Genomic DNA, 23,824 nt, shown 5'->3' with positions numbered 1-23,824 from the left:
CTCAACTTCTGTTGCAGATAGGCTGGTGGGGGAACGGGGGGTGAAAGAGAATGCTTCCTTCATAAGTTTACCCCCCGAGGAGAAAAAAAAAGATATGCAATTGCTAAAATATTTCATTATATACCTCTCAAAGTATAGAGGTGATGGCCACGCTGGAAGCACAAACCAGACCAGTTTCATGATCAATGAGTCTATTGTATTACAAGTCATTACCATGAAGTACAGTGAAACAAGAACCTTAGCCCAGGCCCCCCAGCCGATAAATGCTAAAACAGCAAATAGTGGCTGTAAGTAAGGTACAACATGCTGAAACTCTGAGATCAAGCGCAACAAGTCTGAGAGCCAAATAATCACCATTGTGATGAGTAGTAACAATGAATGCTTATCACAAATATGATTAAACACACTCTGGTCAGATCTGTCGTTATCTCAACCTTTTGAGCCCCACGTTGGGCGCCAAAAAGAACTGTCGTGGTTTGAGCCCAGCCGGTAGCTCAGAACCACACAGCCGCTTGCTCACTCCCCCCCTTTCCTCCCCCTGCTCCCGGAGGGATGGGGAGGAGAATCGGAAGAATGTAACTCCCACAGGTTGAGATAAGAGCAGTCCCGCAACTAAGGTATAATACAAACCACTACTGCTACCACCAATGATAATAATGATTAGTGAAATAACAAGGGGAGAGGATACAATTGCTCACCACCCGCCGACCGATACCCAGCCCGACCCGAGCAGTGATCTGGGCCTTCCGGGTAACTCCCCCCGGTTTATATACTGGGCATGACATGCTGTGGTATGGAATACCCCTTTGGCTAGTTTGGGTCAGGTGTCCTGTCTCTGCTTCCTCCCGGCTTCCCCTCCTCCCTGGCAAAGCATGAGACTGAGAAAGTCCTTGGTTGGAATAAACATTACTTAGCAACAACTAAAAACATCAGTGTTATCAGCGTTGTTCCCAGGCTGAAAGTTAAAAAACACAGCACTGCACCAGCTACTAAGAAGGAGAAAAATGACTGCTATAGCTGAACCCAGGACACAACTCTATACTTCACTCTTAACCTTACAGAGACAGCACAGTAGATATTCTTCATTGATATAATAAAAGCTACCCTTATTTTCATAAATATAATTACTGAAGAGGCTACATTCATTTGGAAACAAAGGCTCTAGTAATAAAAGGGTAAAAATAAATACACATAAACCCGTAACAACTACACCAACTCTTTTAGCTAGTTTTCAAGAGAAGTTTTGTGGTTTGTGGGTCTTTTTTAGTGAATATTTACAAAGTTATTTAATAGTGGATATGATGAAAAGAGAGAGGTTCTGGAAGGACTTTGCTGCATTTAAGGGAATGGTTGCATTAGGTTATGCTGCAGTGATTTAGTGTGAGAAAGAAAATCCCAACTGAGTGATTTACATACTGATCCTGAATGTTTTGATTAAAGGTCACTCAGAAATGCACTTATTCTAATTTGGGAAGTCTGAAGAGAATCCACTGGTGAGTTAAATCTTTAAATAGGAGTTGAATGTGTAAATATTCACAGGTAGCTCTTTACTTACCCATGTTATTTCGTTGTGAATTTAGTTAGGGAAAGCTTTACTTGAAAACTTAAGTCCAGTCTCTACTAGTACCTACAACAGGGGAGAGCATTCCTGTACTGTCCTGACTTTGGTTATTGAATATAAAAAATTTTGTACCTTACTAACTGAAAGGAGTTATAAAGTAGCTAGGAAGAAGAGAAAAGGGATCCAGGAGAAATGGTTGATTTTCCCCCTCCCCTTCAAGGATTGCTGTCTCCAAGCCATTCTGATGTGCAGGAAGTCAAGCAAGAGTGGTAGGAGGCCTGCATGGATGAGCAAACAGTTCCAGAAAAAGAAAAGGAAATGTTAATGTATAAGAGGTGGAAGCAGGGACAGGTGATCTGGAAGGAATATAAATATCTGAGCATGCACGGTTTGGGTCAGGAGAGCCAAGGCTAGCCTGGAGCTCAATCTCGTGAAAGATGTGAAGGTCAAGAAGTGCTTCTGCAGATGTATGAGCAAGATGAAGACTAGTGGAAATGTGGAGCAGGGTACTGAGTTTGCCTTCTGTGATAAGAAGCTTGGTGAATAAGGGGAGAGCAGTGGATGCCGTTGATCTTGGCTTTAGCAAAGCTTTTGATACTGTTGCCTGTAACATCCTTCTAGACAAACTGATGAAGTGCAGACTGCATAAGTGGACTGTGAGATGAACTGAAAACTGATTGAGCTGCTGGAGTTAAATCTGTGACCAGCAGAATGAGGTTAAGCTGGAGGCCAGTCACTAGTGGTGCACCTCAGGAGTGCACTGGGGTCAGTACTGTTTAACTTGTTCAGTAATGACCTGGATGATGGGACAGTACACATCTAGCAAGTTTGCAGATTGTGCTATGCTGGGAGTAGTTGACAGGTTAGGTGGATGTGTTGTCATTAAGCAGGACCTTGACAGGCTAACAGGAACTTTGTGAAGTTCAACAAAGGGAAATGCAAAGTCCTGTGCCTGGGGAGCAACAACCTTGTAAAATGGTCTGAGCTGGGGGCACACTGGCTGGAAAGCATCTCTGCAGAAAAGCCCTCTGGTGTCCTATTGGATCTGAGCCAGCAGTGTGCCCTTGTGGTAAAGAAAGCCAACACCATCTTGAGCTGGTGTTCAGACCCGTCTGTCTTGGATCATGGGAATATCGAAGCTGAATGCATGCCCTGGATGTCTGCCTGGAAGCTGGGTGCCCATGTGCTGCAGATCATAGAATGGTTCCTCAATGTCTGGGCAGTTTGCCCACAAGAGCTGTGTCTAAACAGGGGACTGCAGGGCCTGGAGGGTTGGGAGCGGGTTGTGTCAGCTTCTGTCAGGTAGGTCTTGGGTGGGAGAGGTGCTAGCTCCCACTCAGTGCCCAGATGGAAGGTCCCACTGCTGTGATGTGAGCCTGTGGGACAGCTCAGGTCTTAGCCAGTCTTCCCAATAGCAGCCCCTCTGGTGCCCACTTCTCGGGTGGACCCTCTTAAACTTAAAAAGCCACAAAACATGTACTACATAGATCATAATCAGATGTGAATAATCTTTTATTGCTTTTGTCATGATCCTAATCTGAACCACTGCTTTAGTAGCAGGGAAGGTATTTACTACTGACATTGCACATGGGGTTTCCACCAGGCTCTGTAACAGTGGATGAACAGACAGTGCAATTGAGGTGGAAAGGGTTACCTCTCTTTATCGCTCCTCTGCGCTTTGCTGAGTATTTTAATTAAAATCAGGTAGAGGAAAATTTTTCACAAAGTTTCCATTTTTTTAGTGATTTCATCTGCTGTTGAAAATTGCATGAAGATGTAACACTAAAGGGATGATGTCAAGAGGAATGAATGCTCCTTTTAGCTGCTGTGAATAGAGGCTTCTCGTATCAGTTGTGTTGACTTTATAATTAAGAGAAGATTACATGTTTCTGCTATTTTCTAGCCAGTTTCCTAAGACGTAAATTAACTAACATTTCACCACTTTGTGTAACCTTTCAAAATGGAGAAGGGAGGTTTGGCTGATAAATTGTATAAAATCACATTTATTTGGAGATATTTACTGTAACTAATGAAGTGGAAAATCACCTTCCTAACCCTTTGGTCTTTTTTTATCTGCTCACTCTTTCCCTGGTTTTGCAGTTCTTGATTTTTCTTTTTGCTGCCCCTAGAAAGATTTTTTATTTTTTTTTTTTTTTAAACGAATAACTGTCCTGGAGGGGTTTGCTCCACAGCTGTGCTTTAGTTGTATTTTTGTAAGTGTTGCAAAATATTTAGCCACAACTCCTTTGCTGCCTGATGCTTGTGGGCAGTGGAGCTGATGAGTTACTAAATGAGTGATGTCTGAGTGGTGGGATGCTCGAGGGGATGGTGGGGTGTCAGGAGGGGAGAGAAGAGCATCTCGCCTCTGGTTCATCACTTTGACTTGAGTCTGGAATCCAGCTCCAGAAGAAACAGAGTCCATCTTCCAAAATTCAGCTTAAAAAAAGGGTGCCTTGCCATCTTGGCATGGAGACAGTGAGCAGGGTGGGTGTGGAGAAGGCACCCAGTGTTGGTTCTGGGAACAGGCCTCCTGTGATGTGTGGTTGGGTCCCACAGTGCTGAGGGCTGGTTGGCAGCTGCCAGCATCTGTTTTGTGAAGACAAGGCTCATTAGGCACCAGGGTAACAGTGCACAGTAATTGTTTTGAAAGATAAATCCTTTATCCACTCAAGCAAATAGCTTCTGACATTAGCTATTGAGGCCAAAGTATATTTCACTGTTTGCATCTCAATGCCAAGTGCTATAGCAGGGCACTTGTTCTTTAACAGGAGCAGCTTAGCACTTCAGCTAAGCGGTTGCAGGTTTCTCCCTAGAGGTTTTGGGCCAAGGGTTTGGCTGCAGGTGCAGTGGGCAGGTTGTGAAAAGAGCAGATGATGCCAAAACCCCATTATAAGTTGGGTTTTGCCTTTTTTGTCATGTCCTTCCTGAAATAACTCATCTCAGACATTGGTCTGTCTTTGAGAGTATAAGAGGTGTGTGGCAAAACCCCAAGTAGGCATGCAGTCTGTTAACTCTGGATGATGGTTTATCACTAGCTGGGAAACAGTATGTAATTGAGTGCGTAAGCAGAGTCAACACATACTACTTAGTTGAATGCTATGACCATATCTGTTTCCTGCTGTCTTCATCTAAGAAAACTAGCTCTACTCTTTTTCTAATTTTTTGGCCTTTTATACCTACTTTGCTCCCATTTTGTGTCAAGATAAGTGAGACAGGGACAAAGCAGGGGAGAGGGATGGTCCTGAGTGTGATATTCGTGCATTTCTGGATTATTCCTCAATACTAATTGGATATGGATCAAGTGTGTGTTCACATTTGTCAGATTAGCCAGACAGACCATGTACCCTGGAGTTCACGCCAGCTGCTGAGAGCAGACTTTCACCTGATCCGGAATTGACAATGCCTGATCCAGCAAAAAGTAAAATCAGTCCAGACACAATACCTGACCTAGCAGAAATCCTGCCAATATGAAGTTAACCATCAGTACTTTACACTGTATGGCATCTTCTGTACAGTACCAAGAGTTGTAAAGCTGGATTTATTTGGTCATTGGAGCACATCTACTGCAGTGCTGCTGCCCATCTGTCCTGGGTTCAGCTATAGCAGTCATTTTTCTCCTTCTTAGTAGCTGGTGCAGTGCTGTGGAAGGGTTGCTTTGCTATTGAGAAAAATGAGATCTGTTTATTCCTATGGGTCTGAGCAGTGCTGGCTGGCCACAGCTGCCCCGAAGAGCAAGTTACTGAAGGTGAAAATGGAGCTCAAGTCCTTTCATGGTCCTTTCCTCCTGTAAGAATCATTGCAGACAGGAATCTGACTAAAGCCTGGAACAACCAACACTTGCCTGCCTTAGGTGTGCAGTGGAGAGCCACCGAACACATAGGACTGCCCAGGTCTGAGAAGCCTCATTTTGCTGTGGAAGTTGGCAGTGTGTTGATTTTTTTAATTTTTACCTTCCCCTCCAGTTGCATCCATAAGAAGGAAATGAGCCTATTTATGTATATATAGTATTTAGTGTTACTGTTTCTTGGAGGTGGAGGAGGCAAAATTAGAATATCCTGTTTACATGTTGTTAGTGCTGTATTTAACCAGTTGTCCTAAGAGTTTTCAACTTGCTAGATCAGGACAAGCTTTTCTTATAGTCTGAGAGTCTTCCTGTCTTACTGGAGTAGAGGAGTGTGGCTGTTTGCACAAGCACTGAGCACCTCCCTGGACTGAGCCTTGCAGCTGCAGAGACAGGGCTTGTCACTGCAGCTGAGGCAGGGAAAGTGAGGCTTGCCAGGTTAGGTACTTAAGAACTAAAATCTTTCATGAGCTGAAGGTGGGAGAACCCCCTGGCAGTGTTCAAGGCCAGATTGAACAGGGCTTTGAGCAACCTGGTCTAGTGGAAGGTGTCCCTGTCTGTGGTAGGAGGTTGGAACTAGATGAGCTTTAAGGTCCCTTCCAACCCAAACCAGTCTATGATTCCTGCAGGATGTCCTTAGAGGAAGGCATAGCCTAACAATCAAGCAAAAAAACCCAAAAACCAGCGAACCCTCATTCAGAGGGTTGAGGTGACAGGTTTTTAAGGGATTTCTAGCTTTCCTTAAGAGAATAGTTCAGTCTTTCTAAATATCTTGGTATATTACCTAAGTATATGCATGCTTTTGTTCAAGCAAACCTATTTATATTTCTGGAAATGATAAAGAACCTCTATGAGGCAGGTGAGAACTAGTGAGCAAGTGCTGGTGGCACCTTTGCAGGGTAGTGGAAATGTGGGGCTGCTGTGGACATGTAGCACTTGGGTACTGCTTGTGGCAGGAGCTGCTGAATTTATAACCAAACATGGTTACCTAATGCCATGCCTTTTCCAGACTGTCATGCATGTGCTGGAAATAAACGGTTATCTGAGAAAATAGAAAAGTGCACCTGGAAACTTTTAGCCTAGTCTCCTTGTTTAATCATGAACCCATTTTAAATATGTCAAGGAGGGCAGCAGTAATGTTTGACCTTTTCCTGCCATATGTTAGAGTGATGACTCGTGCAATGTCAGGAGAATGTAACGAAAATCTCTCCAACTTGACGTCTATGCAGCTGAAGTTTTCAGATCTGACATGCTGTGGAGTTGTCCTAGGTTCAGCTGTAGCAGTCATTTTTCTCCTTCTTAGTAGCCAGTTCAGTGCTGTGTTTTCGACTTTAGTCTGAGAACAATGCTGGTAATGCACCAATGTTTTTAGTTGTTGCTAAGTAATGTTTACTCCGATCAAGGACTTCCTCAGTCTCATGCTCTGCCAGGGAGGGAGGGGCATGGGAAGCCGGGAGGAAGCAGAGGCAGGACACCTGACCCAAACCAGCCAAAGGGGTATTCCATACCACAGCACGTCATGCCCAGTATAGAAACTGGGGGGAGTTACCCGGAAGGCCCAGATGGCTGCTCGGGTCGGGCTGGGTATCAGTCGGCAGGTGGTGAGCAATTGTATTCTCTCCCCTTGTTACTTCTCTTATTATTATTGGTGGTAGCAGTAGTAGTTTTGTATTATGCCTTAGTTACTGGACTGTTCTTATCTCAACCCATGGGATTTACATTCTTTTGATTCTCCTCCTTATATCTTTGGGAGCAGGGGGAGGAAGAAGACGGGGAGTGAGTGAGCGGCTGTGTGGTTCTGAGTTACCGGCTGGGCTTAAACCATGACACTTGTGCGTACCATTTAGTTTTATGTTGGGTATTCAAGCCTTGGTACATTTGCTAGATGTCTGCCAGGTGACAAATTAAAGTCCTCTAGCAAGAGCCACCTGTGGTGGCAAGGGCCAGGAGAGTTTCCTGCACTGCCTACCTCACTCCTGCCTTGGCTGCTGGGAAGAGGCTCTGCCTGTGTGTAGGTGCCTTGTTTCTTCTATCTGCCTCTGACTGGGAGATGATGTGTGTGTCAGAAGATCCCTCCTCCTGGGGTTGTTGGAAGGAAGGGAGCATTCTTCTCGCCCGAAGTCAGCTCTCTGTACCCGAGCTGCCATAGTCCAGGATGTCTGCACAGTAGCTGCTGTCAGCTTGGGTAGGTGCTGCTGCAGCAGTGGCACAGCTGCCCAGGCTAGGTCAGCTCTGGTGCTTCACTGTTTACCCAGCTTCTTAGCAGAATATTTCTTTAAAGGTAGTAGCAACACTGTGTAAAATCTGGCCGGGCATGAGATCACCGGCTGCAGGCACTGCAGCCTGTGTGGGAGCACCTCCCATGGCCATGGCCCTTCCAAGCTCTCCTGTTCTTGTAGCTGGCCCCTGTTGCTGCAGTTTGATTTCTTGAGCTGCATTAAGGCTTCTCCTTTGTTCTTCCTGTTTCACGGCTGTAGGTTTTCATTTCCTTATCCCTGTGCTTTGGCTAGGCCACAGGTGTGGAAAACCTTGTTGGGGACTTATATAGAGATGGTCTTTTTCAGTCCAAGAGAAGAAAAGGGGATTTTGTAGTCACCCAGTATGATGTTCACCTGCCCTTTTTCCAGCACTGCAGCATGAACAGAACTGCAGAGGCATGGAGGGAGTCATCTGTGCCATGTGTTAATTGTTAAATTTAGCTTTACCATAATTCTTAATGACAGGGTTTGGTGTTTCCTACTGTAGGTAGCATGTAGCAGTTATACTGGAGATAGGTGTGTCTGTAAGACAGCAAAGCTGGAGCTTATCCCTGAGTTGTGGTGCACTGTCAAGCAGTGCAATAGCCGGATTCTCCTTCTGACTCAGCTGCTCTGTACTGGAGTTGAGAGGCCAATGGTACCATATGGTAGCTTTTTTTTTTTTTTTTTTTATGAATTTGTGCTAAACCCTTGACTTGAGGTTAAGTGAGGATGGCATTAGGCACAGGCTGAGTTCCACATGTCTCTGAGAACAAAGCTTGGCCAAAAGATTGTTATATATTAGCCAGACAAGTCTCTCCATCATTATTATATATTGCTATTATAGGTACTTTATTTAACCTTAGTCTACTGCTTTTTCCCTAATTCTGGGTACTTGAAGTCTGTATGAAGTGCCAGCCTGTACTGGCATGGTGTCCTGTCTCCTCCCTGTACAGTTGAGGAGGAGACTGATAAGGGCTGCTTAGGGGGGCACCTGGTGTCTAGCCAGGGTCAACCCACTACATAAGTGTACATAAGAACTGCTGCATAGGAACCGTTTTAGGCAGAGAGTACTAATGTACTGCTTAGACCACTTCATATACTGGTACTGAATAAAAGCAAAACCCATATGTCCTAGCTTCAGCTGTAGCAGTCATTTTTCTCCTTAGTAGCTGGTGCAGTGCTGTGTTTTCAACTTTAGTCTGAGAACAATGCTGACAACACACCGGTGTTTTTAGTTGTTGCTAAGTAATGTTTACTCTGATCAAGGACTTTATCAGTTTCATGCTCTGCCAGTGAGGAGGGGCGCAGGAAGCTGGGAGGAAGCAGAGACAGGACACCTGACCCAAACTAGCCAAAGGGGTATTCCATACCACAGCACATCATGCCCTGTATAGAAACTGGGGGGAGTTACCCGGAAGGCCTAGATGACTGCTCAGATCTGGCTGGGTATTGGATGGCAGGTGGTGAGCAATTGTATTGTGCATCACTTGGGTTTATTATTTTGTTTTCCTTTTCCCCTTTTAGTTTTATATTCTCTCCCCTCGTTATTTTCCTTATCATTATTATTATTGGTGGTAGCAGTAGTAGTTTTTGTATTATATTTAGTTACTGGGCTGTTCTTATCTCAACCTGTGGGAGTTACATTATATCGATTCTCCTCCCCATCCCTCTGCGAGCAGGGAGGGGAATAAGGGGGGAGTGAGTGAGTGGCTGTGTGGTTCTGAGTTGCTGGCTGGGCTTAAACCACGACAGTTCTTTGTGGTGCTCGACGTGGCATGAAGGGTTGAGATAACGACAGATCTGACCAGAGTGTGTCTAATTGTATTTGTGATAAGCATTCATTGTTTCAGATTAATAATCACTCGTTACAATGTTGATTTATTTGCTCTCAGAGTTGTTGCGCTTGGTCTCAGAGTTTCAGCATGCCATACCTTCCTTGCAGACAGTATTTGCTTTTTAGTGTTTATCAGCTGGGGGACCTGGTCTAAGGTTATTGTTTCACTGTACTTCATGGTAATGACTTGTAATACAATAGACTCATTGGTCATGAAACTGGTCTGGCTTGCTTTCCCAGCGTGGTCATCACCTCTATGCTTTGGGAGGCATATAATGGAATTTTTTAGCAATTACACATTTTCTTTTTTCTGCCTTGGGAGGTCAACCTATGAAGGAGACATTGCCTCACACCCCCTGCTCCCCCACCAGGCTATTTACAGCAGCATTTGAGAATTCTAAAGGTTTTGGATGGCCTTTGAATACCCTTGAGACCTGCCTGCTGATTGTGCTGGGGATCAGCATGTTGGCACACATACAGTGTGTGTTTTACCCATGGCCATACCACCTTGAGAACACCCTATTTTGTCTGATCTTTAAAGTTAAGCAGGGTTGGGCTCGGGTCTTGTCTAAGGTTAAACAATGATCTAGAGGACCACCAAGAGATTTTCCCTGAGGCTGGACAGTCATGAGTGGCAGGGTGTGTGGGATCGTATGGGCAAGCACTTGGGCCAGTGGGTCCCTCCAATGCTTTGGAATTTCACCCCTGAACAAGTGCAAAATCTGGAAAAATTAACAGAATGCTTAAATGAGGTGTGCTGTCATTCTGGCAATACCAGAGGACAACTTGGTGCAACGTGCTGGGCCTTGGCGTATGCCTACAGAGCGTCTCTGGAAAAAGGTGTCTCTGGATGTGATAGCAAAGCAACAGACAACGCAGCTGCTTAACCCCCAAGCACAGCAGCCACATGAACCCCGACAACAGACACTGCAGCCACTCCAACCACAGTGATAGATATTGCAGCTAAAGCAAAGGACCAATCTGTGCCAATATCAGTTGCTCCTATAAGCAAGGGGCAAAGCAAGCGAGAGCCACAAAGAGCCACTCCTGCAGTGAAAAAAGACCGAGTACATGTACTACAGGGGACAGTATATGAACAAGAGTTATTAATACATGAATCAGAGGAAGAGGAGGAAGAAGAAGACGACGTAATTTCTCGATCCCAGACCTCGATTGAGGTGCGGAATATGCAAAAAGATTTCAACCATCTTCTTATGATGACTGTTAGAGGGGACCTGCCTCCAGCCAGGTGGAGGAGAGAGACAATCGGGTTTACCAGACTGTGTGGATCAAATGGCCTGGCACATCAGTCCCACAGGAGTATAAGGTTCTAGTAGATACTGGTGCACAGTGTACCCTGATGCCATCAAGCTATGAAGGGGTGGAACCCATTTGTATTTCTGGCCTGACATGAGGATCCCAAGAGTTGACCGTACTGGAGGCTCAAATCAGCCTGACTGGGAAGGAGTGGCAAAAGCACCTTATTGTAACTGGTCCAGAGGTTCCATGCATCCTTGGCATAAATTATCTCAGGAGAGGGTACTTCAAAGACCCAAAAGGGTACCGATGGGCTTTTGGTATAGCTGCTGTGGAGGAAATTCAGCAGCTGTCCACCTTGCCTGGTCTCTCAGAGGATCCTTCTGTTGTGGGGTTGCTGAAGGTCGAAGAACAAGAAGTGCCAATTGCGACCACAACAGTGCACCGGCGGCAATATCGCACCAACCGTCACTCCCTGATTCCCATCCATAAGCTGATCCGTACGCTGGAGAGCCAAAGATTGATCAGCAGGACCTGCTCACCCTTAATTGCCCCATATGGCCAGTACAAAAGTCTAATAGAGTGGACACTAATGGTACACTATTGTGGCCTGAATGAAGTCACACCACCATTGAGTGCTGCTGTACTGGACATGTTAGAACTTCAATATGAGCTGGAGTCAAAGGCAGCCAAGTGGGATGCCACAAGTGATATTGCCAATGCATTTTTCTCAATCCCTTTGGCAGCAGAGTGCAGAACACAATTCACATTTACTTGGAGGGGTGTCCAGTACACTTGGAATTGACTGCCCCAGGGGTGGAAACACAGCCCCACCATCTGCCATGGATTGATCCAGACTGCACTGGAACAGGGGCAAGCTCCAGAACACCTGCAATACATTGATGACATCATCGTGTGGGGTGATACAGCGGAAGAAGTTTTTGAGAAAGGGAGGAAGATAATACAAATCCTGCTGAAGGCCGGTTTTGCCATAAAACGGAGTAAGGTCAAGGGACCTGCACAGGAGATTCAATTTTTGGGAATAAAATGGCAAGATGGACATTGCCAGATCCCCACAGACGTGATGAACAAGATAACAGCAATGTCTCCACCAACTAACAAGAAACAAACACAATCTTTCTTAGGTGTTGTGGGGTTCTGGAGAATGCACATCCCAAATTACAGTCTGATTGTAAGCCCTCTCTATCACATGACCTGGAAGAAGAATGATTTCAAATAGGGCCCTGAGCAACAGCAAGCCTTTGAATGAATTAAACGAGAGAGAGTTCATGAAGTAGCCCTTGGACCAGTCCGGACTGGCTAAGATGTGAAAAACGTGCTCTACACCACAGCTGGGGAGAATGGTCCTACCTGGAGCCTCTGGCAGAAAGCTCCAGGGGAGACTCGAGGTTGACCCCTCGGTTTTTGCAGTCAGGAATACAGAGGATCTGAGGCCAGCTACACTCCCACTGAAAAAGAGATACTGGCAGCCTATGAAGGGGTTCAAGCTGCTTCAGAAGTGATTGGAACTGAAGCACAGCTTCTCCTGGCACCCCGGTTGCCCCGTGCTGGGCTGGATGTTCAAAGGCAGGGTCTCCTCTACACATCATGCAACCGATGCTACATGGAGTAAGTGGGCCGCACTAATTAGATGGCAAGCTAGAGTAGGAAATCCCAGTTGTCCAGGAATTCTGGAAGTCATCATGGACTGGCCAGAGGGCAAAGATTTTGGAATGTCACCAGAGGAGGAGGTGATGCGTGCTGAAGAGGCCTCACCATATAATGAACTGTCAGAAAGTGAGATATAATATGCCTTGTTTACTGATGGGTCCTGCCATATTGTGCAAAAGCATTAGAGATGGAAGGCAGCTGTGTGGAGTCCCCTGCAACAAGTTGCAGAAACTGCTGAAGGAGAGGGTGAATCGAGTCAGTTTGCAGAGGTGAAAGCCATCCAGCTGGTCTTGGACATTGCTGAACAAGAAAAGTGGCCAGTACTTTCTCTCTCTACTGACTCATGGATGGTGGCAAATGCCCTGTGGGGGTGGTTGCAGCAATGGAAGCAGAGCAACTGTCAGTGCAGAAGTAAACCCATCTGGGCTGCTGCATTGTGGCAAGATATTGCTGCCCGGGTGCAGAACCTGGTGGTGAAGGTGCGCCACGTAGATGCTCATGTACCCAAGAGTCGGGCCACTGAGGAACACTGGAATAACCAACAGGTGGATAAAGCTGCAAAGATTGAAGTGGCTCAGATGGGCTTATGTTGGCAACATAAGGGTGAATTATTTTTAGCCTCGTGGGCCCATGACACCTCAGGTCATCAAGGCAGAGATGCAGTGGTCACTCACTCCCCCCCTTCTTCTTTCCTTCGCTCCTGGAGGGATTGGGAGGGGAATCAAAAGAATTTAACTCCGATGGATTGAGATAAGAACAGTCCAGTAACTAAGGTATAATACAAAACTACTAATACTACCACCAGTAATAATAATGATAAGGGAAAATGTCAAGGGGAGAGAATACAATTGCTCACCACCCGCTGACCGATACCCAGCCTGACCCTAGCAGTGATCTGGGCCTTCCAGGTAACTCCACCCAGTTTCTGTACTGGGCATGATGTGCTTTGGTATGGAACGCCCCTTTGGCTAGTTTGCGTCAGGTGTCCTGTCTCCGCTTCCTCCTGGCTTCCCCTCCTCTCTGGCAGAGCATGAGACTGTGTAAGTCCTTGATCGGCATAAGCATTACTTAGCAAGAACTAAAAACATTGGCGTTTCTTCAACACTCTTCCCAGACTCAAGTTGAAAACACAGCACTGTACCATCTTCTAAGAAGGAGAAAAAGGACTGTTACTTTTGAACCCAGGATACTGTTCCAGCTCCTTCAGTACTCTTGGGTGTAACCCATCTGGCCCCATAGACTTGTATATGTCTAAGTGGAGCAGGAGGTCTCTAAGCATTTCTTCCTGAGTTATGGGGACTTTAATCAGTTCCCTATCTCTGCCATTCAAGTCAGGGAACCGAGTACCCTGAGGATGGCTGGTGTGACCATTTAAGAGTGAGGCAAAAGCAGCATTAAGTACTTCAGCCTTTTCCTTATTCTCAGTCACTAGGTTTCTGTAGTATCCAGTAGAGGATGGAGGTTCTCCTTGGTCCTCCTTTTTTTGCTAATATATTTGAAAAAGTACTTTTTTATTACCTTTTATGGCACTGGCCAGATTTAGTTCCATCTGTGCTTTTGCCTTTCTAGCTTTTTCTCTACATAACCTAATAACATCCTTATACCTTTGGTGGGGTAACTGTCCCTTCTTCCACAGGTGATAAATTCTATTTTTTTTTTCCTGAGTTCAGGTAGTATTTCCCTGTTTAGCCAGGCTGGTCTCTTCCCTGCCGGTTTGATTTTTGGCACGTAGGGACCGCCTGCTCTTGCACCTTCAGGATTTCATTCTTGAAGAGTGTCCAGCCTTCCTGGACCCCTTTGTCCTTCAAAAATGTTTCTCAAGGAATTCTGCCAAGCAGTGTCCTAAACAGGCCAAAGTCAGCCCTCTGGAAGTCTAAGGTGGAGGTTTTGCTGACCTTCTTCCTGACTTCACCAAGGGTTGAAAATTCAGTCATTTTGCTATTGCTTTGCCCAAGATGGTCTCCAACCATCACATCACCCACCAGTCCTTCTCTGTTTGGAGCAGCAAATCTAGCCAGGCATCTCCCCTAGTTGGTTCACTAACCAGCTGGGTTAGGAAGTTATCTTCTGCACCCTCCAAGAACCCCCTAGGATTGTTTTTCTCTGCTGTGTTGTACTTCTAGCAGACATCTGGTAGGTTGACGTCCCCCAGAAGAACAAGGGCAAGCGATTGTGAACCTTCTCCCAGTTGTTTGAAGAATACTTCATCTGTAGCTTCATCCTTGCTGGGTGGTCTATAACAGACTCCTACCAGGATGTTAGCTTGATTCGTCTTCCCCCTGATCTTCACCCACAAACATTCAGCCTTCTCACTCACAACATTGAGTTCAAGGCAGTTGATGCACTCCCTGACATACAATGCAACCCCACCACCTCTTTTTCCTTGCTTATCCCTTCTGAAGAGCCTGTAGCCATCCATTGCAGCACTCCAATCATGTGAATCATTCCACCATGTTTCAGTGATGGTGATTATGTCATGATTTCCCTGCTGCACAATGGCTTCCAGCTCCTCCTGTTTGTTGCCCATGCTGCGGGCATTGGCATATATGTATTTAAGTTGCCCTATGAATCTGGACTCCAACAGCGGCATGCTATCCCATGGCTCATGTCTCTAGTGAGCCTGTTTTTATCCCCTTCCCCCTTCAAACCTAGTTTAAAGTCTTCCCTATAAGCCCTGCTAGCTCCTGGGCTAGAATCCTTTTCTCCCTTTGGGACAGGTGTACCCCATCTGCTTCCAGCAGGCTTGGTGCTGTATAAGTGACCCATGGTCAACAAACCCAAAATTCTGGTGCTGACACCAGTCACAGAGCCAGGAATTAATTAATGAGATTCTTCTGATGTAACCATTGACATTGTTTGCGACTGGCAGGAGGGATGAGAACACTGCTTGGGCTCCTTAACCAGTTGCCCCAAGACCCTGAAGTCCTTGAGTCCCCTCAGGCTTCTTGAGATTTCTTCATTGCCCGCCTGGAAGACTAATAAAGGATAGTAGTTGCAGGGCTGTACCAGATGAGTGAGTTTTCTGGTGACGTCCCTTACCCTGGCCCCAGGGAGGCAGCAGACTCCCCTGTGAGTCTGATCAGGCAGGCATATGGGGCTCTCTGTTCCCCTTAGGGTGGAGTCACCAACCACCACCACTCTTTAGTACAGCTGGTTGTAAAATGAGGTGCTCTCTGACTTTTCTGTGGGAACTCTTCTAACTCGGATGATCCCTTATCATTATCTTCCTCACTTTCCTGATCCTGAAGTACCAGGGCTTTGTATCTATTGTAAAGGGGTACTTGGGAAGGTGATGTGAGCTGGGGGGTAATATGCTGTCTACTCTGAGCAGTAACCTTTTCCAACCTCCCTTGTCTCCTAGGTTCCTTCCATTGTTCTTTTGTTTCGGGTGGCTGGCTTGCCGCTCTCAGGGATGGTAGAGTGCAGGTCCACCAGTCAGTCTCCTCCTCGGATTCCCTTATGCTCCTTAGCTGTTCCACCTCTTCCTGTAGCTCTGCCACCATGCAGAGCAAATCATCAACCTGCTGACATCTTACACAACCACCATCTAACATCACCGACAGGCTCTGGCACTCACTACAGCCAGATGCTTAGACAGTTACACGTTTATAAGGAACCTCTGTCTGGGTTGCCACATCCTTCCTGGCCAGCAGAGAGAACTTAGTTTTCTTTGCTTTCTGTCAAGAGGGATGCCATCCTAGAGCACTTTCTTGATGACTGCTGGCTGAGCTTACTTCTGAAGCCTGCCAGGCTACTGCGCCCTGCTCACTCATTTTACCTGTGCAAACTGTTGCACTGTGCTCTCCGGGCGGTGTTTATCCACTCAGGGTGGTGCCGCCCCTCCTGGCACCATCCCCTGTGAGTCAGATGCTCATGTCAGCAGAGCTGCTGGCTCCTGGGCAAGTCCTGATGAGGACTTGAGGCTCCATTGGTGGCTCTTGCCATTCAGGATCAAGACTCCTGGATGCTGTGATTTCCTCATGCTCTGCTGCTGAAGGTGTCCTCTCTGGAGCTACTCACCTTGGCAAATGACCCAATGTTGCACTGCTGGAGAGGGGCAAAGAGTAGTCGTTTGGATTTGGACTGGATTGTTGTTTTATTAGTGATTATTGAATGTAATGTGATGGAGCACCTAGTTGTGAAGGTGTCACTAAATTATTTTTTGGGCAAACAGAGTTATTTCCAGAGAGTGTGTGGTTTTTCTGTCCTCTTTTGTTGTACCTGCCTCCTTTGGATTTCTGTCTTTAGCCAGCCTCAGCCTCCACACCAGCAGAGGCTTCCCTCCCATTTATTTTGGGTTAATTTCCATGCATCTGTTTCACTCAAGCTACTTGCAGCTGTCTTGGGTACTTGAATCTGTTCAGGGTGAGGAGCTTATTGATTTAGGGCCTGATGGGGGGGTATCGTGAGTGATATGAATCAATGGCCTGGAGCAGTGGAGGGTTCTAACTTTAATTCTCTTTTTGCTTTGTAGGTATTTGTATAAAATGTGGAAAAGGTGTGTATGGAGCGAGCCAGGCTTGCCAAGCAATGGGTAACCTCTATCATACCAACTGTTTCACATGCTGCTCTTGTGGTAAGTCAGATCTACCATAGCCTTATTAAGTGGCTTCATTTTGTAATATGTATTCCTTTAGCAACTAGTGTACAGAGTGAGACCTCATCTTGCCTGCTTCCTGAGGCAAAATTCCCACACAAGACTCCAGCTTCAAAAGTTGTTTTTTATTTGCCATCTGTAAGTGTTCAATGGTGTTTTCCTAAGCAACAGCCTAGAAAAGTAGTATTTGGTTGTTTTAATGCCTGCATTTACAAAATGGCTTCAACCTGGCCATTATAAGCACTACATAATTCAAATCACTTGTGTTTATGGAACTATAATGCGCATTTATCATTTTTACAGAAAACCAATAAAATTTGTACAGCCAAAACCATATTTTCCCTCACTTCCTATTTCCAAATGTAACTCTAGTCAAGTACATATATTTGTCATTTCTGTGTACACCTAATGCTCTAAATTGTTCTCTTATATTTGAATGTAATAAGAACAAATAGAAACTGCATGTTGAAATACCATAAACTATTTTATTTTTGTAGGAGAAAACTTGCAGGTAAATCACTGGTTCCTCCTTGCTGTTCTTGGGACCTTTTTAGGTTTCTCTTTAAATCTGAATGCATCTGAAAGTGATCGATTCTGTATGTGATTTGGGGAAGTCATGGCTTTGCCAGGGGAAATAGGACTTGGAAAATTCAGAGCAGCACTTTCAGAAGTGTTCGCCTTAAGCATTGTGAATTTAAGTTGGAAACTTCCTCAGCGTATTGTCTGTAGCTGCTGAGAGCTCACAAATTCCCACCAAGTTCAAGGGAAGTACGAGAGCTCAATTTTCAGGAGTCAGGTAATTTTTCTTGATATGCCCACATATTTATTTAGGTTCCTAATTTCTGAAAATATTTGCCTGGATGTTGAAGATCTTGTTGTGATGCATATACACAGAAAAAGATTTACTCTGAGTAGAATATGCCAAGTGTACATTGTTTATAAAAAGGATTAAGGATTAGAAAAAGAGTAAAATATTATTGGCATAGAACCAAATAAGTTGATAATGAAAAGACCATTGTAAAGTCGACTTGTGAAAGGAGAAGCTTTGTCTTTTCTCCTGAGATTTGTACAGATAAATATTGGTTTAAAGAAACATACAACCTGAACATAGAATTTAGTGACCTTTATAAATGACTCTGGACCATTACCAGGTTCTAGAATAAACTCATCTGAAACCTTCAGGGATCGCTCTTGACTTTGCTCAAGTCTGACAGTGAATGAGTAGTAGCTATTTTGTTGGCTCCCAAAGTGAACAGCATCCTGCTTAGCAGAGGATTACAAAATACGATATTGGATAATATCTATCCACTCATTGCCAACATTAACCTAACCTAATTGCATGGGTGAATTCCAGCTTCTTCTCTGGGACAGACGTGTGGGGTTTTTTGAGTAATCAGGATACAAGCTTGCTGCTACAGAGGTTTGTATACAGGTCACTCTGTTCCTCAGAAGAATGTGTAAGGGCCAAGGAATGTATTTTAACAGCAAAATACAAACCCAACTTCATTATTCAAAAGCGCAACAAGCTTTTCTGACTGTTCTGGCAAGATGTGTGTGGCCAGTGTACATTTACCACAGGGCAACTCAAGACGTCCATTGGGAGCGTAGTTTTGCCCCGCCTTACAGTGCCAGTGGAATTTCATGATTCGCAGCACTTCCCATGAGTCACGCACACACACGAGGAAATGGTGCTCCAGGTTTGTCTTCCAAGCTTCTTGCTGTACTGCTTGTGGGCTGGAGGGCCCGGCTATCATCCATCAGGATGTTTCACAAGTAAGGGCTTGAATTTCCTTCTGTCTGCAACCTCTGGTACAATCCCATTGAAAGGGGAATGTATGGGGACTTTCTTATGTTAGGCACCGAAAAGGTGGGTGTGCTGCTAATGTGGCAGAGTTACATAGATGATTAAAGGCAGGAGACAAACTAGTTTTGGGAGCCCTGTGTATTTTGGGTATCACAAACGATGGGAGGGACATGTGGCTGGAGCTCGTAAACACTTTTACCATAAAACAGCATTAGAAAGTGGTCTCGTGTACTAGATGCAAACATGAGAGATCTTTTCTGGAGGCTGAAATTACACAAGTCAAATAGGAAATCAAAGACAGTTTTTATTCAGTGAGGAGGATTAACTGCTGGAATGAAAAAGCAAAAGAAGTGGTAGATTCTCTATTCTTCTTCATTTTCAAATTAAGACCAAATGTCCCTTTGGAAAGTGTTTTAAGTTGAGCCAAGCTTTTAGATTCAATACATAGGTAACTGGGTGATCATTAATGACCTTTGTCAGGCAAGAGGTCACAGCACACAGACTAATGTTCCTTCTGAGCCTTCGACAGGAGAGTAGAGAAGTATGTTAGTACTCTCTGCCTAAACCAGTTCCTATACGGTTCTTATCTGTGTGGTGACTTGACCCCAGCTGGACACCAGGTCCCCACCAAAGCCACTCTTGTCAAGACCTTGCCGTGCTAAACCAAATACAACTTAGAAATCTGAGATAGAGTAAGAGTGCAAGCTTGCCTTTCTTTTTTCCTCTATTTCCCAAATAACAAAAATGATCCAAACTGTCCTCTAGCAGTTATCAGTCTTACTTTCAATATAACAGATCTAGAAAGTAAAAAGCAGTAACTGAAGAGGAAAAATTCTGTACCTGAAGACATTTGATTTAGATAAGGGCCCAATATTTAACCAGCAAAATTAAAAAAATATTTCAGATCCTTGGGGAAAGTTGTGGTTTGGAGATCACTCAGGCCGAAATGTGATAATGAGTGTTGGAGCTTCCAAGGGCTTCATTTTAGCACTCAGCAGTGAGAATTTTCAGCTCAGCAAAGCCAAGTACAGTTATGTAGAGAAGTGGGAAGAGACCCTCAATAGGAAATTCTGCCTGAGTCAGAGTCCTTTCTTAGGCACTTCTTTAACTTTGGTTTCAGTGCCAAGTGCCATCTGTCAGGGTGCCCTGGTTGAAAAGGGCAGCGTGTGGCAGAATGGGCTACCCTGCACCTTCCGGGGAGCATATAGCACTTGCCCCAATGCTGTCCTTTTCAATTCCCGCCATTGTATATCGCACCATTGCTGGAGGGTTTGTGTTGCTTGTAGTTAAGAGGAAAACCTAAAATATGCTCACAGATGCAGCTACCTCTGTGAGGACTCCAGCCTTGCTAGTGTAGAAGTGTGAGGATGCAAAGGATGGATTCTCAGGGGTCTTCTGCAGTGATGGTGGTTAGCTCTTGAAACATGAATGAAGAAAGATGAGGAAATACTCCAGAGGTACAGTAAATAATCAGGAGATTTCTGTCCCCTTTAGACATTTTGGTAAATGCTCAGATGGTAACTTGTTTTCCTAGGTTCTGACAACTTTGGGATAAAACTCAGTAATATATTGATTCAGAGTTGGACAGGATCTCCTCAAAAAAAGGAAATCTTGCCAGTGAGCTGAGGTCAGAAGACTAACGGAAATGAAAAGTAAATGACCTAGCAGGCGCATTTTATATGCTGCATTTCTGCCTCTTTAATGTGTTCAGCGGGCTTTGGATAGTTGAGCCTTGCTTCCATAACTGAGTGAGTTCAGCATTTCAGAACTTTGTTCTGTCAGTTAATTTTTTGTTACATCCCTGTGTAAACCCCTATTGTCTTCTGCAAAAAGCCATGCTCCTCAGATAGCATTTTTTTTTTTTTTTTTTTTTTTTTTCCAGAGGTCTGATAATTGTCTTCAGGTAATGTAAAAGCCAAAGCAATGTGGTTTCCTAGGATCAAGTAGTTCAATGCAGATCTTTATCCACAGTCTCTTACAGAAAACAAATGAAGCTTGTTAGGATGTTTTTTAAGTGTAGATTCAAATCCTCTCTCAGCCCTAACACCAGTGGAACCTCTTGATTCAGCAAAACACTTAGACATGTGCTTAAATGTTATATTGCTCATATGTAAGAGTGCTTTGTTCAATCTTAAATAACGGAGATTAATTCAGGCAGCAGCATACACTGTCCCTTCTGTTAAGTGTAAAATTTTAGTTTTGGCAGGAGTTCAGTTGCAGATTTTGCTTATGGAAGATAAGAGCTGAAAAATGTCTGCCTATCGTGGTTTAAGCCCAGCCGGTAAATCAGAACCATGCAGCCACTCACTCACTCCCCATCTTCTTCTTCCCCCCGCTCCCGGAGGGATGGGGAGGAGAATCGAAAGAATGTAACTCCCACGGGTTGAGATAAGAACAGTCCAGTAACTAAGGTATAATACAAAACTACTACTGCTACCACCAATAATAATAATGATAAGGGAAATAACAAAGGGAAAAAATACAATTGCTCACCACCTGCCAACCAATACCCAGCCCGACCCGAGCAGTGATCTGGGCCTTCCAGGTAACTCCACCCAGTTTATATACTGGGCATGATGTGCTGTGGTATGGAATACCCCTTTGGCTAGTTTGGGTCAGGTGTCCTGTCTCTGCTTCCTCCCAGCTTCCCCTCCTCCCTGGCAGAGCATGAGACTGGGAAAGTCCTTGATCGGAGTAAACGTTATTTAGCAACAACTAAAAACATCAGTGTTTTATCAGCACTGTTCCCAGACTAAAGTTGAAAACACAGCACTGCACCAGCTACTAAGAAGGAGAAAAATGACTGCTACTGCTGAACCCAGGACACTGCCTGAAAAGCTCATAATCTAATTCCTCTTGGTAGTATTTCAGAGCATGACAAGATTTCTTGAAAAATAATTGCTGTAATGCCAGATTGCTTGTGTGCTATAAATGCAGGTGATCAGTTGCAGGAATTAATGGGCTCTATTTGATACTCATTACAAAGGTAACTTATCATGTGCCTCCAGTTTGCAGACCCTAATGCCAACCACGGCATCTCTTCAGGCTGAAAATTTGAATCCAGTGGCAATGATTGTACAAACTACAGTAAGATAAATCTTTATAATGATGAATATTAGCTTGTTATTTGTTACTCAGGGTGTAGGAAATGGGAAGGGAATGAGCTTTGAGGAGCTAAAGGTTTCAAGCCTCTGTACTCTCAAAGCTGAGATGTATTTGACCATAAAAACCAGAACATGTTCTTGCTCTCTTACATGAAGGCAAATGTTTGAGCATGCCATTTGTCTTTAATTTTCACTTTTGCTGCTCGTTTTAAGGCACAGGAAATCACCACAAGATCAATCAGAAGCCTAAAGCAAACTGTGTAATCCCAAAGGTATGCAGCTCATTTCTTACCTGGTGTAGCTATTGATCAGACTAGAGCACTCATGGGGGTTTCATACAGCAGTTTAAGGGACAACTCATAAAGGTATTGCAGTTCAGCTGTTACTGGCACTGCTGCTGCCTCAGCACTAGCCTTTGTCCAGACTTCACAAGCTCATTGCTACAAGCCTCTAAGAGAAGGATCACAGTGAGGGCTGACAGCACTGCTATTTGAAAAGGCCCATGTTGGACAACTGTAGCAGCATGTATTGTTACCCTGAAGGTATAATGAGCAGCTCTGAATTAGCCCGTGCCCTCCAACTGATGTGAAAGGGGAATTGGTTCATGGTTGTGGACCTAACCTGCCTTTTTTCTCATATTAAGTCTTGGAGACAACAGCTCTCTTCTGCCAGGCCACTTAGTACTGCTGTATGCAGATGTCTGTTAACAGAAGTGTCAAATGTATGAGCTCTACACTGTATGTCCACCAATATTAGAGTTGGTGTTCTGCTGACAGGGTACACTACAAAGTGACCACATATTAGCTGTATGATATGCACAGTTTATTAAACAAGCACACTAAAGACAATAAGCACACTAAATCAAGCACACTAATGTGAATTAGGTAAATATGTATATATAGGGAATAAGTACAATAAAGCAAATCAGAGATATATGCATATAAGTAAAGTACCAAAGAAAGTTAGTAATGCATCAAATCATTACTGCATAGAAAGAACAGAGATTAAGAAGAAATACATCACCAGTCACCACTGAATCATCATCCAGGTCCACACTTCCAGCTGGGAAGCCCCGTTGCAGCTGATGCCAGGAGTCTCAGGTAATTGGGAAAATTCCTATGCAGTGTGTCCACCCATAGGTGAGTCTTCTCCCATGGCCACAAGAGGGTCCCACTTTTATACCCTTAGAAAATCAACCAGCTTTATGCCAGATCTCTAATTGTTTACTCGTGGGACCGTGCAGTTTCTCATGATCTCACCGTTGTCCACTCTGAGAGTGTTGGCCAGGTGCCCAAGTGCAACCAAGTATGAAGGTCATAGAACAGCTGCACACCTCTGTTTTCCTGCCTCTTTCCAACAAACAGGCACGATGAACGTAAACATATATACTCTACCGAATACACTGTGGCAAACAACATCCTTTGTTATGTCTCTCAGTCATGAGAGGGAATCAACTCTCAGCTAGGTTCCCATCCATTACAGTTGGTAATCACAATGATAACAGATATGTGTGTGCATGTCAGCAGCTTTTAACTCTTCAGTGCCTCATGGCTGACTTAGCCAACTCAGGTGCAGGTTTGGTATCTGTTCATCTGAGGGCCACCACTTTATGCAATTCTGAGCACCAAGGAAACACAGAACATTTAAGGGAAAGGAGCTAATGAGTATTGCTGCGAGGGGTACATTGATGTGCAGTGAAAGTCTGCTGGGTAGCTAATGTCCTTGCACGCTTTTCCCTGCTGTTTTCTAACCACATGCTCTCAGACTGGAGCAGACTGGAATTTTGGGATTTTTGGTCTGTAATCCTGCCAGAGCCATTGACTAATACCTGGTGCTCAGGGGAGGACAAGCTGGTGGGCGATTCAGTGCTGTGCATGTGGGAACATTCCTCCCTGACCCCTGTGGCCTGGAGCGT

The 23,824-nt window shown here is 44.7% G+C and overlaps 1 protein-coding gene across 1 annotated transcript in view; it reads left to right on the top strand.

The window, feature by feature from the left end:
• Window positions 1–23,824, top strand: part of LOC115619103 (Wilms tumor protein 1-interacting protein homolog) — a 119,284-nt gene that overhangs the window by 38,312 nt on the left and 57,148 nt on the right. The window contains exon 2 of the mRNA XM_030511146.1: window positions 16,879–16,980. Within this exon, the coding sequence (XP_030367006.1) occupies window positions 16,879–16,980 (102 nt within the window). The remainder of the gene's footprint in view (window positions 1–16,878; window positions 16,981–23,824) is intronic.

The sequence above is a fragment of the Strigops habroptila genome, chromosome W, assembly GCF_004027225.2.
Source record: "Strigops habroptila isolate Jane chromosome W, bStrHab1.2.pri, whole genome shotgun sequence".
NCBI lineage: Eukaryota > Metazoa > Chordata > Aves > Psittaciformes > Psittacidae > Strigops > Strigops habroptila.
This window is presented reverse-complemented; position numbering and strand designations above follow the sequence as displayed.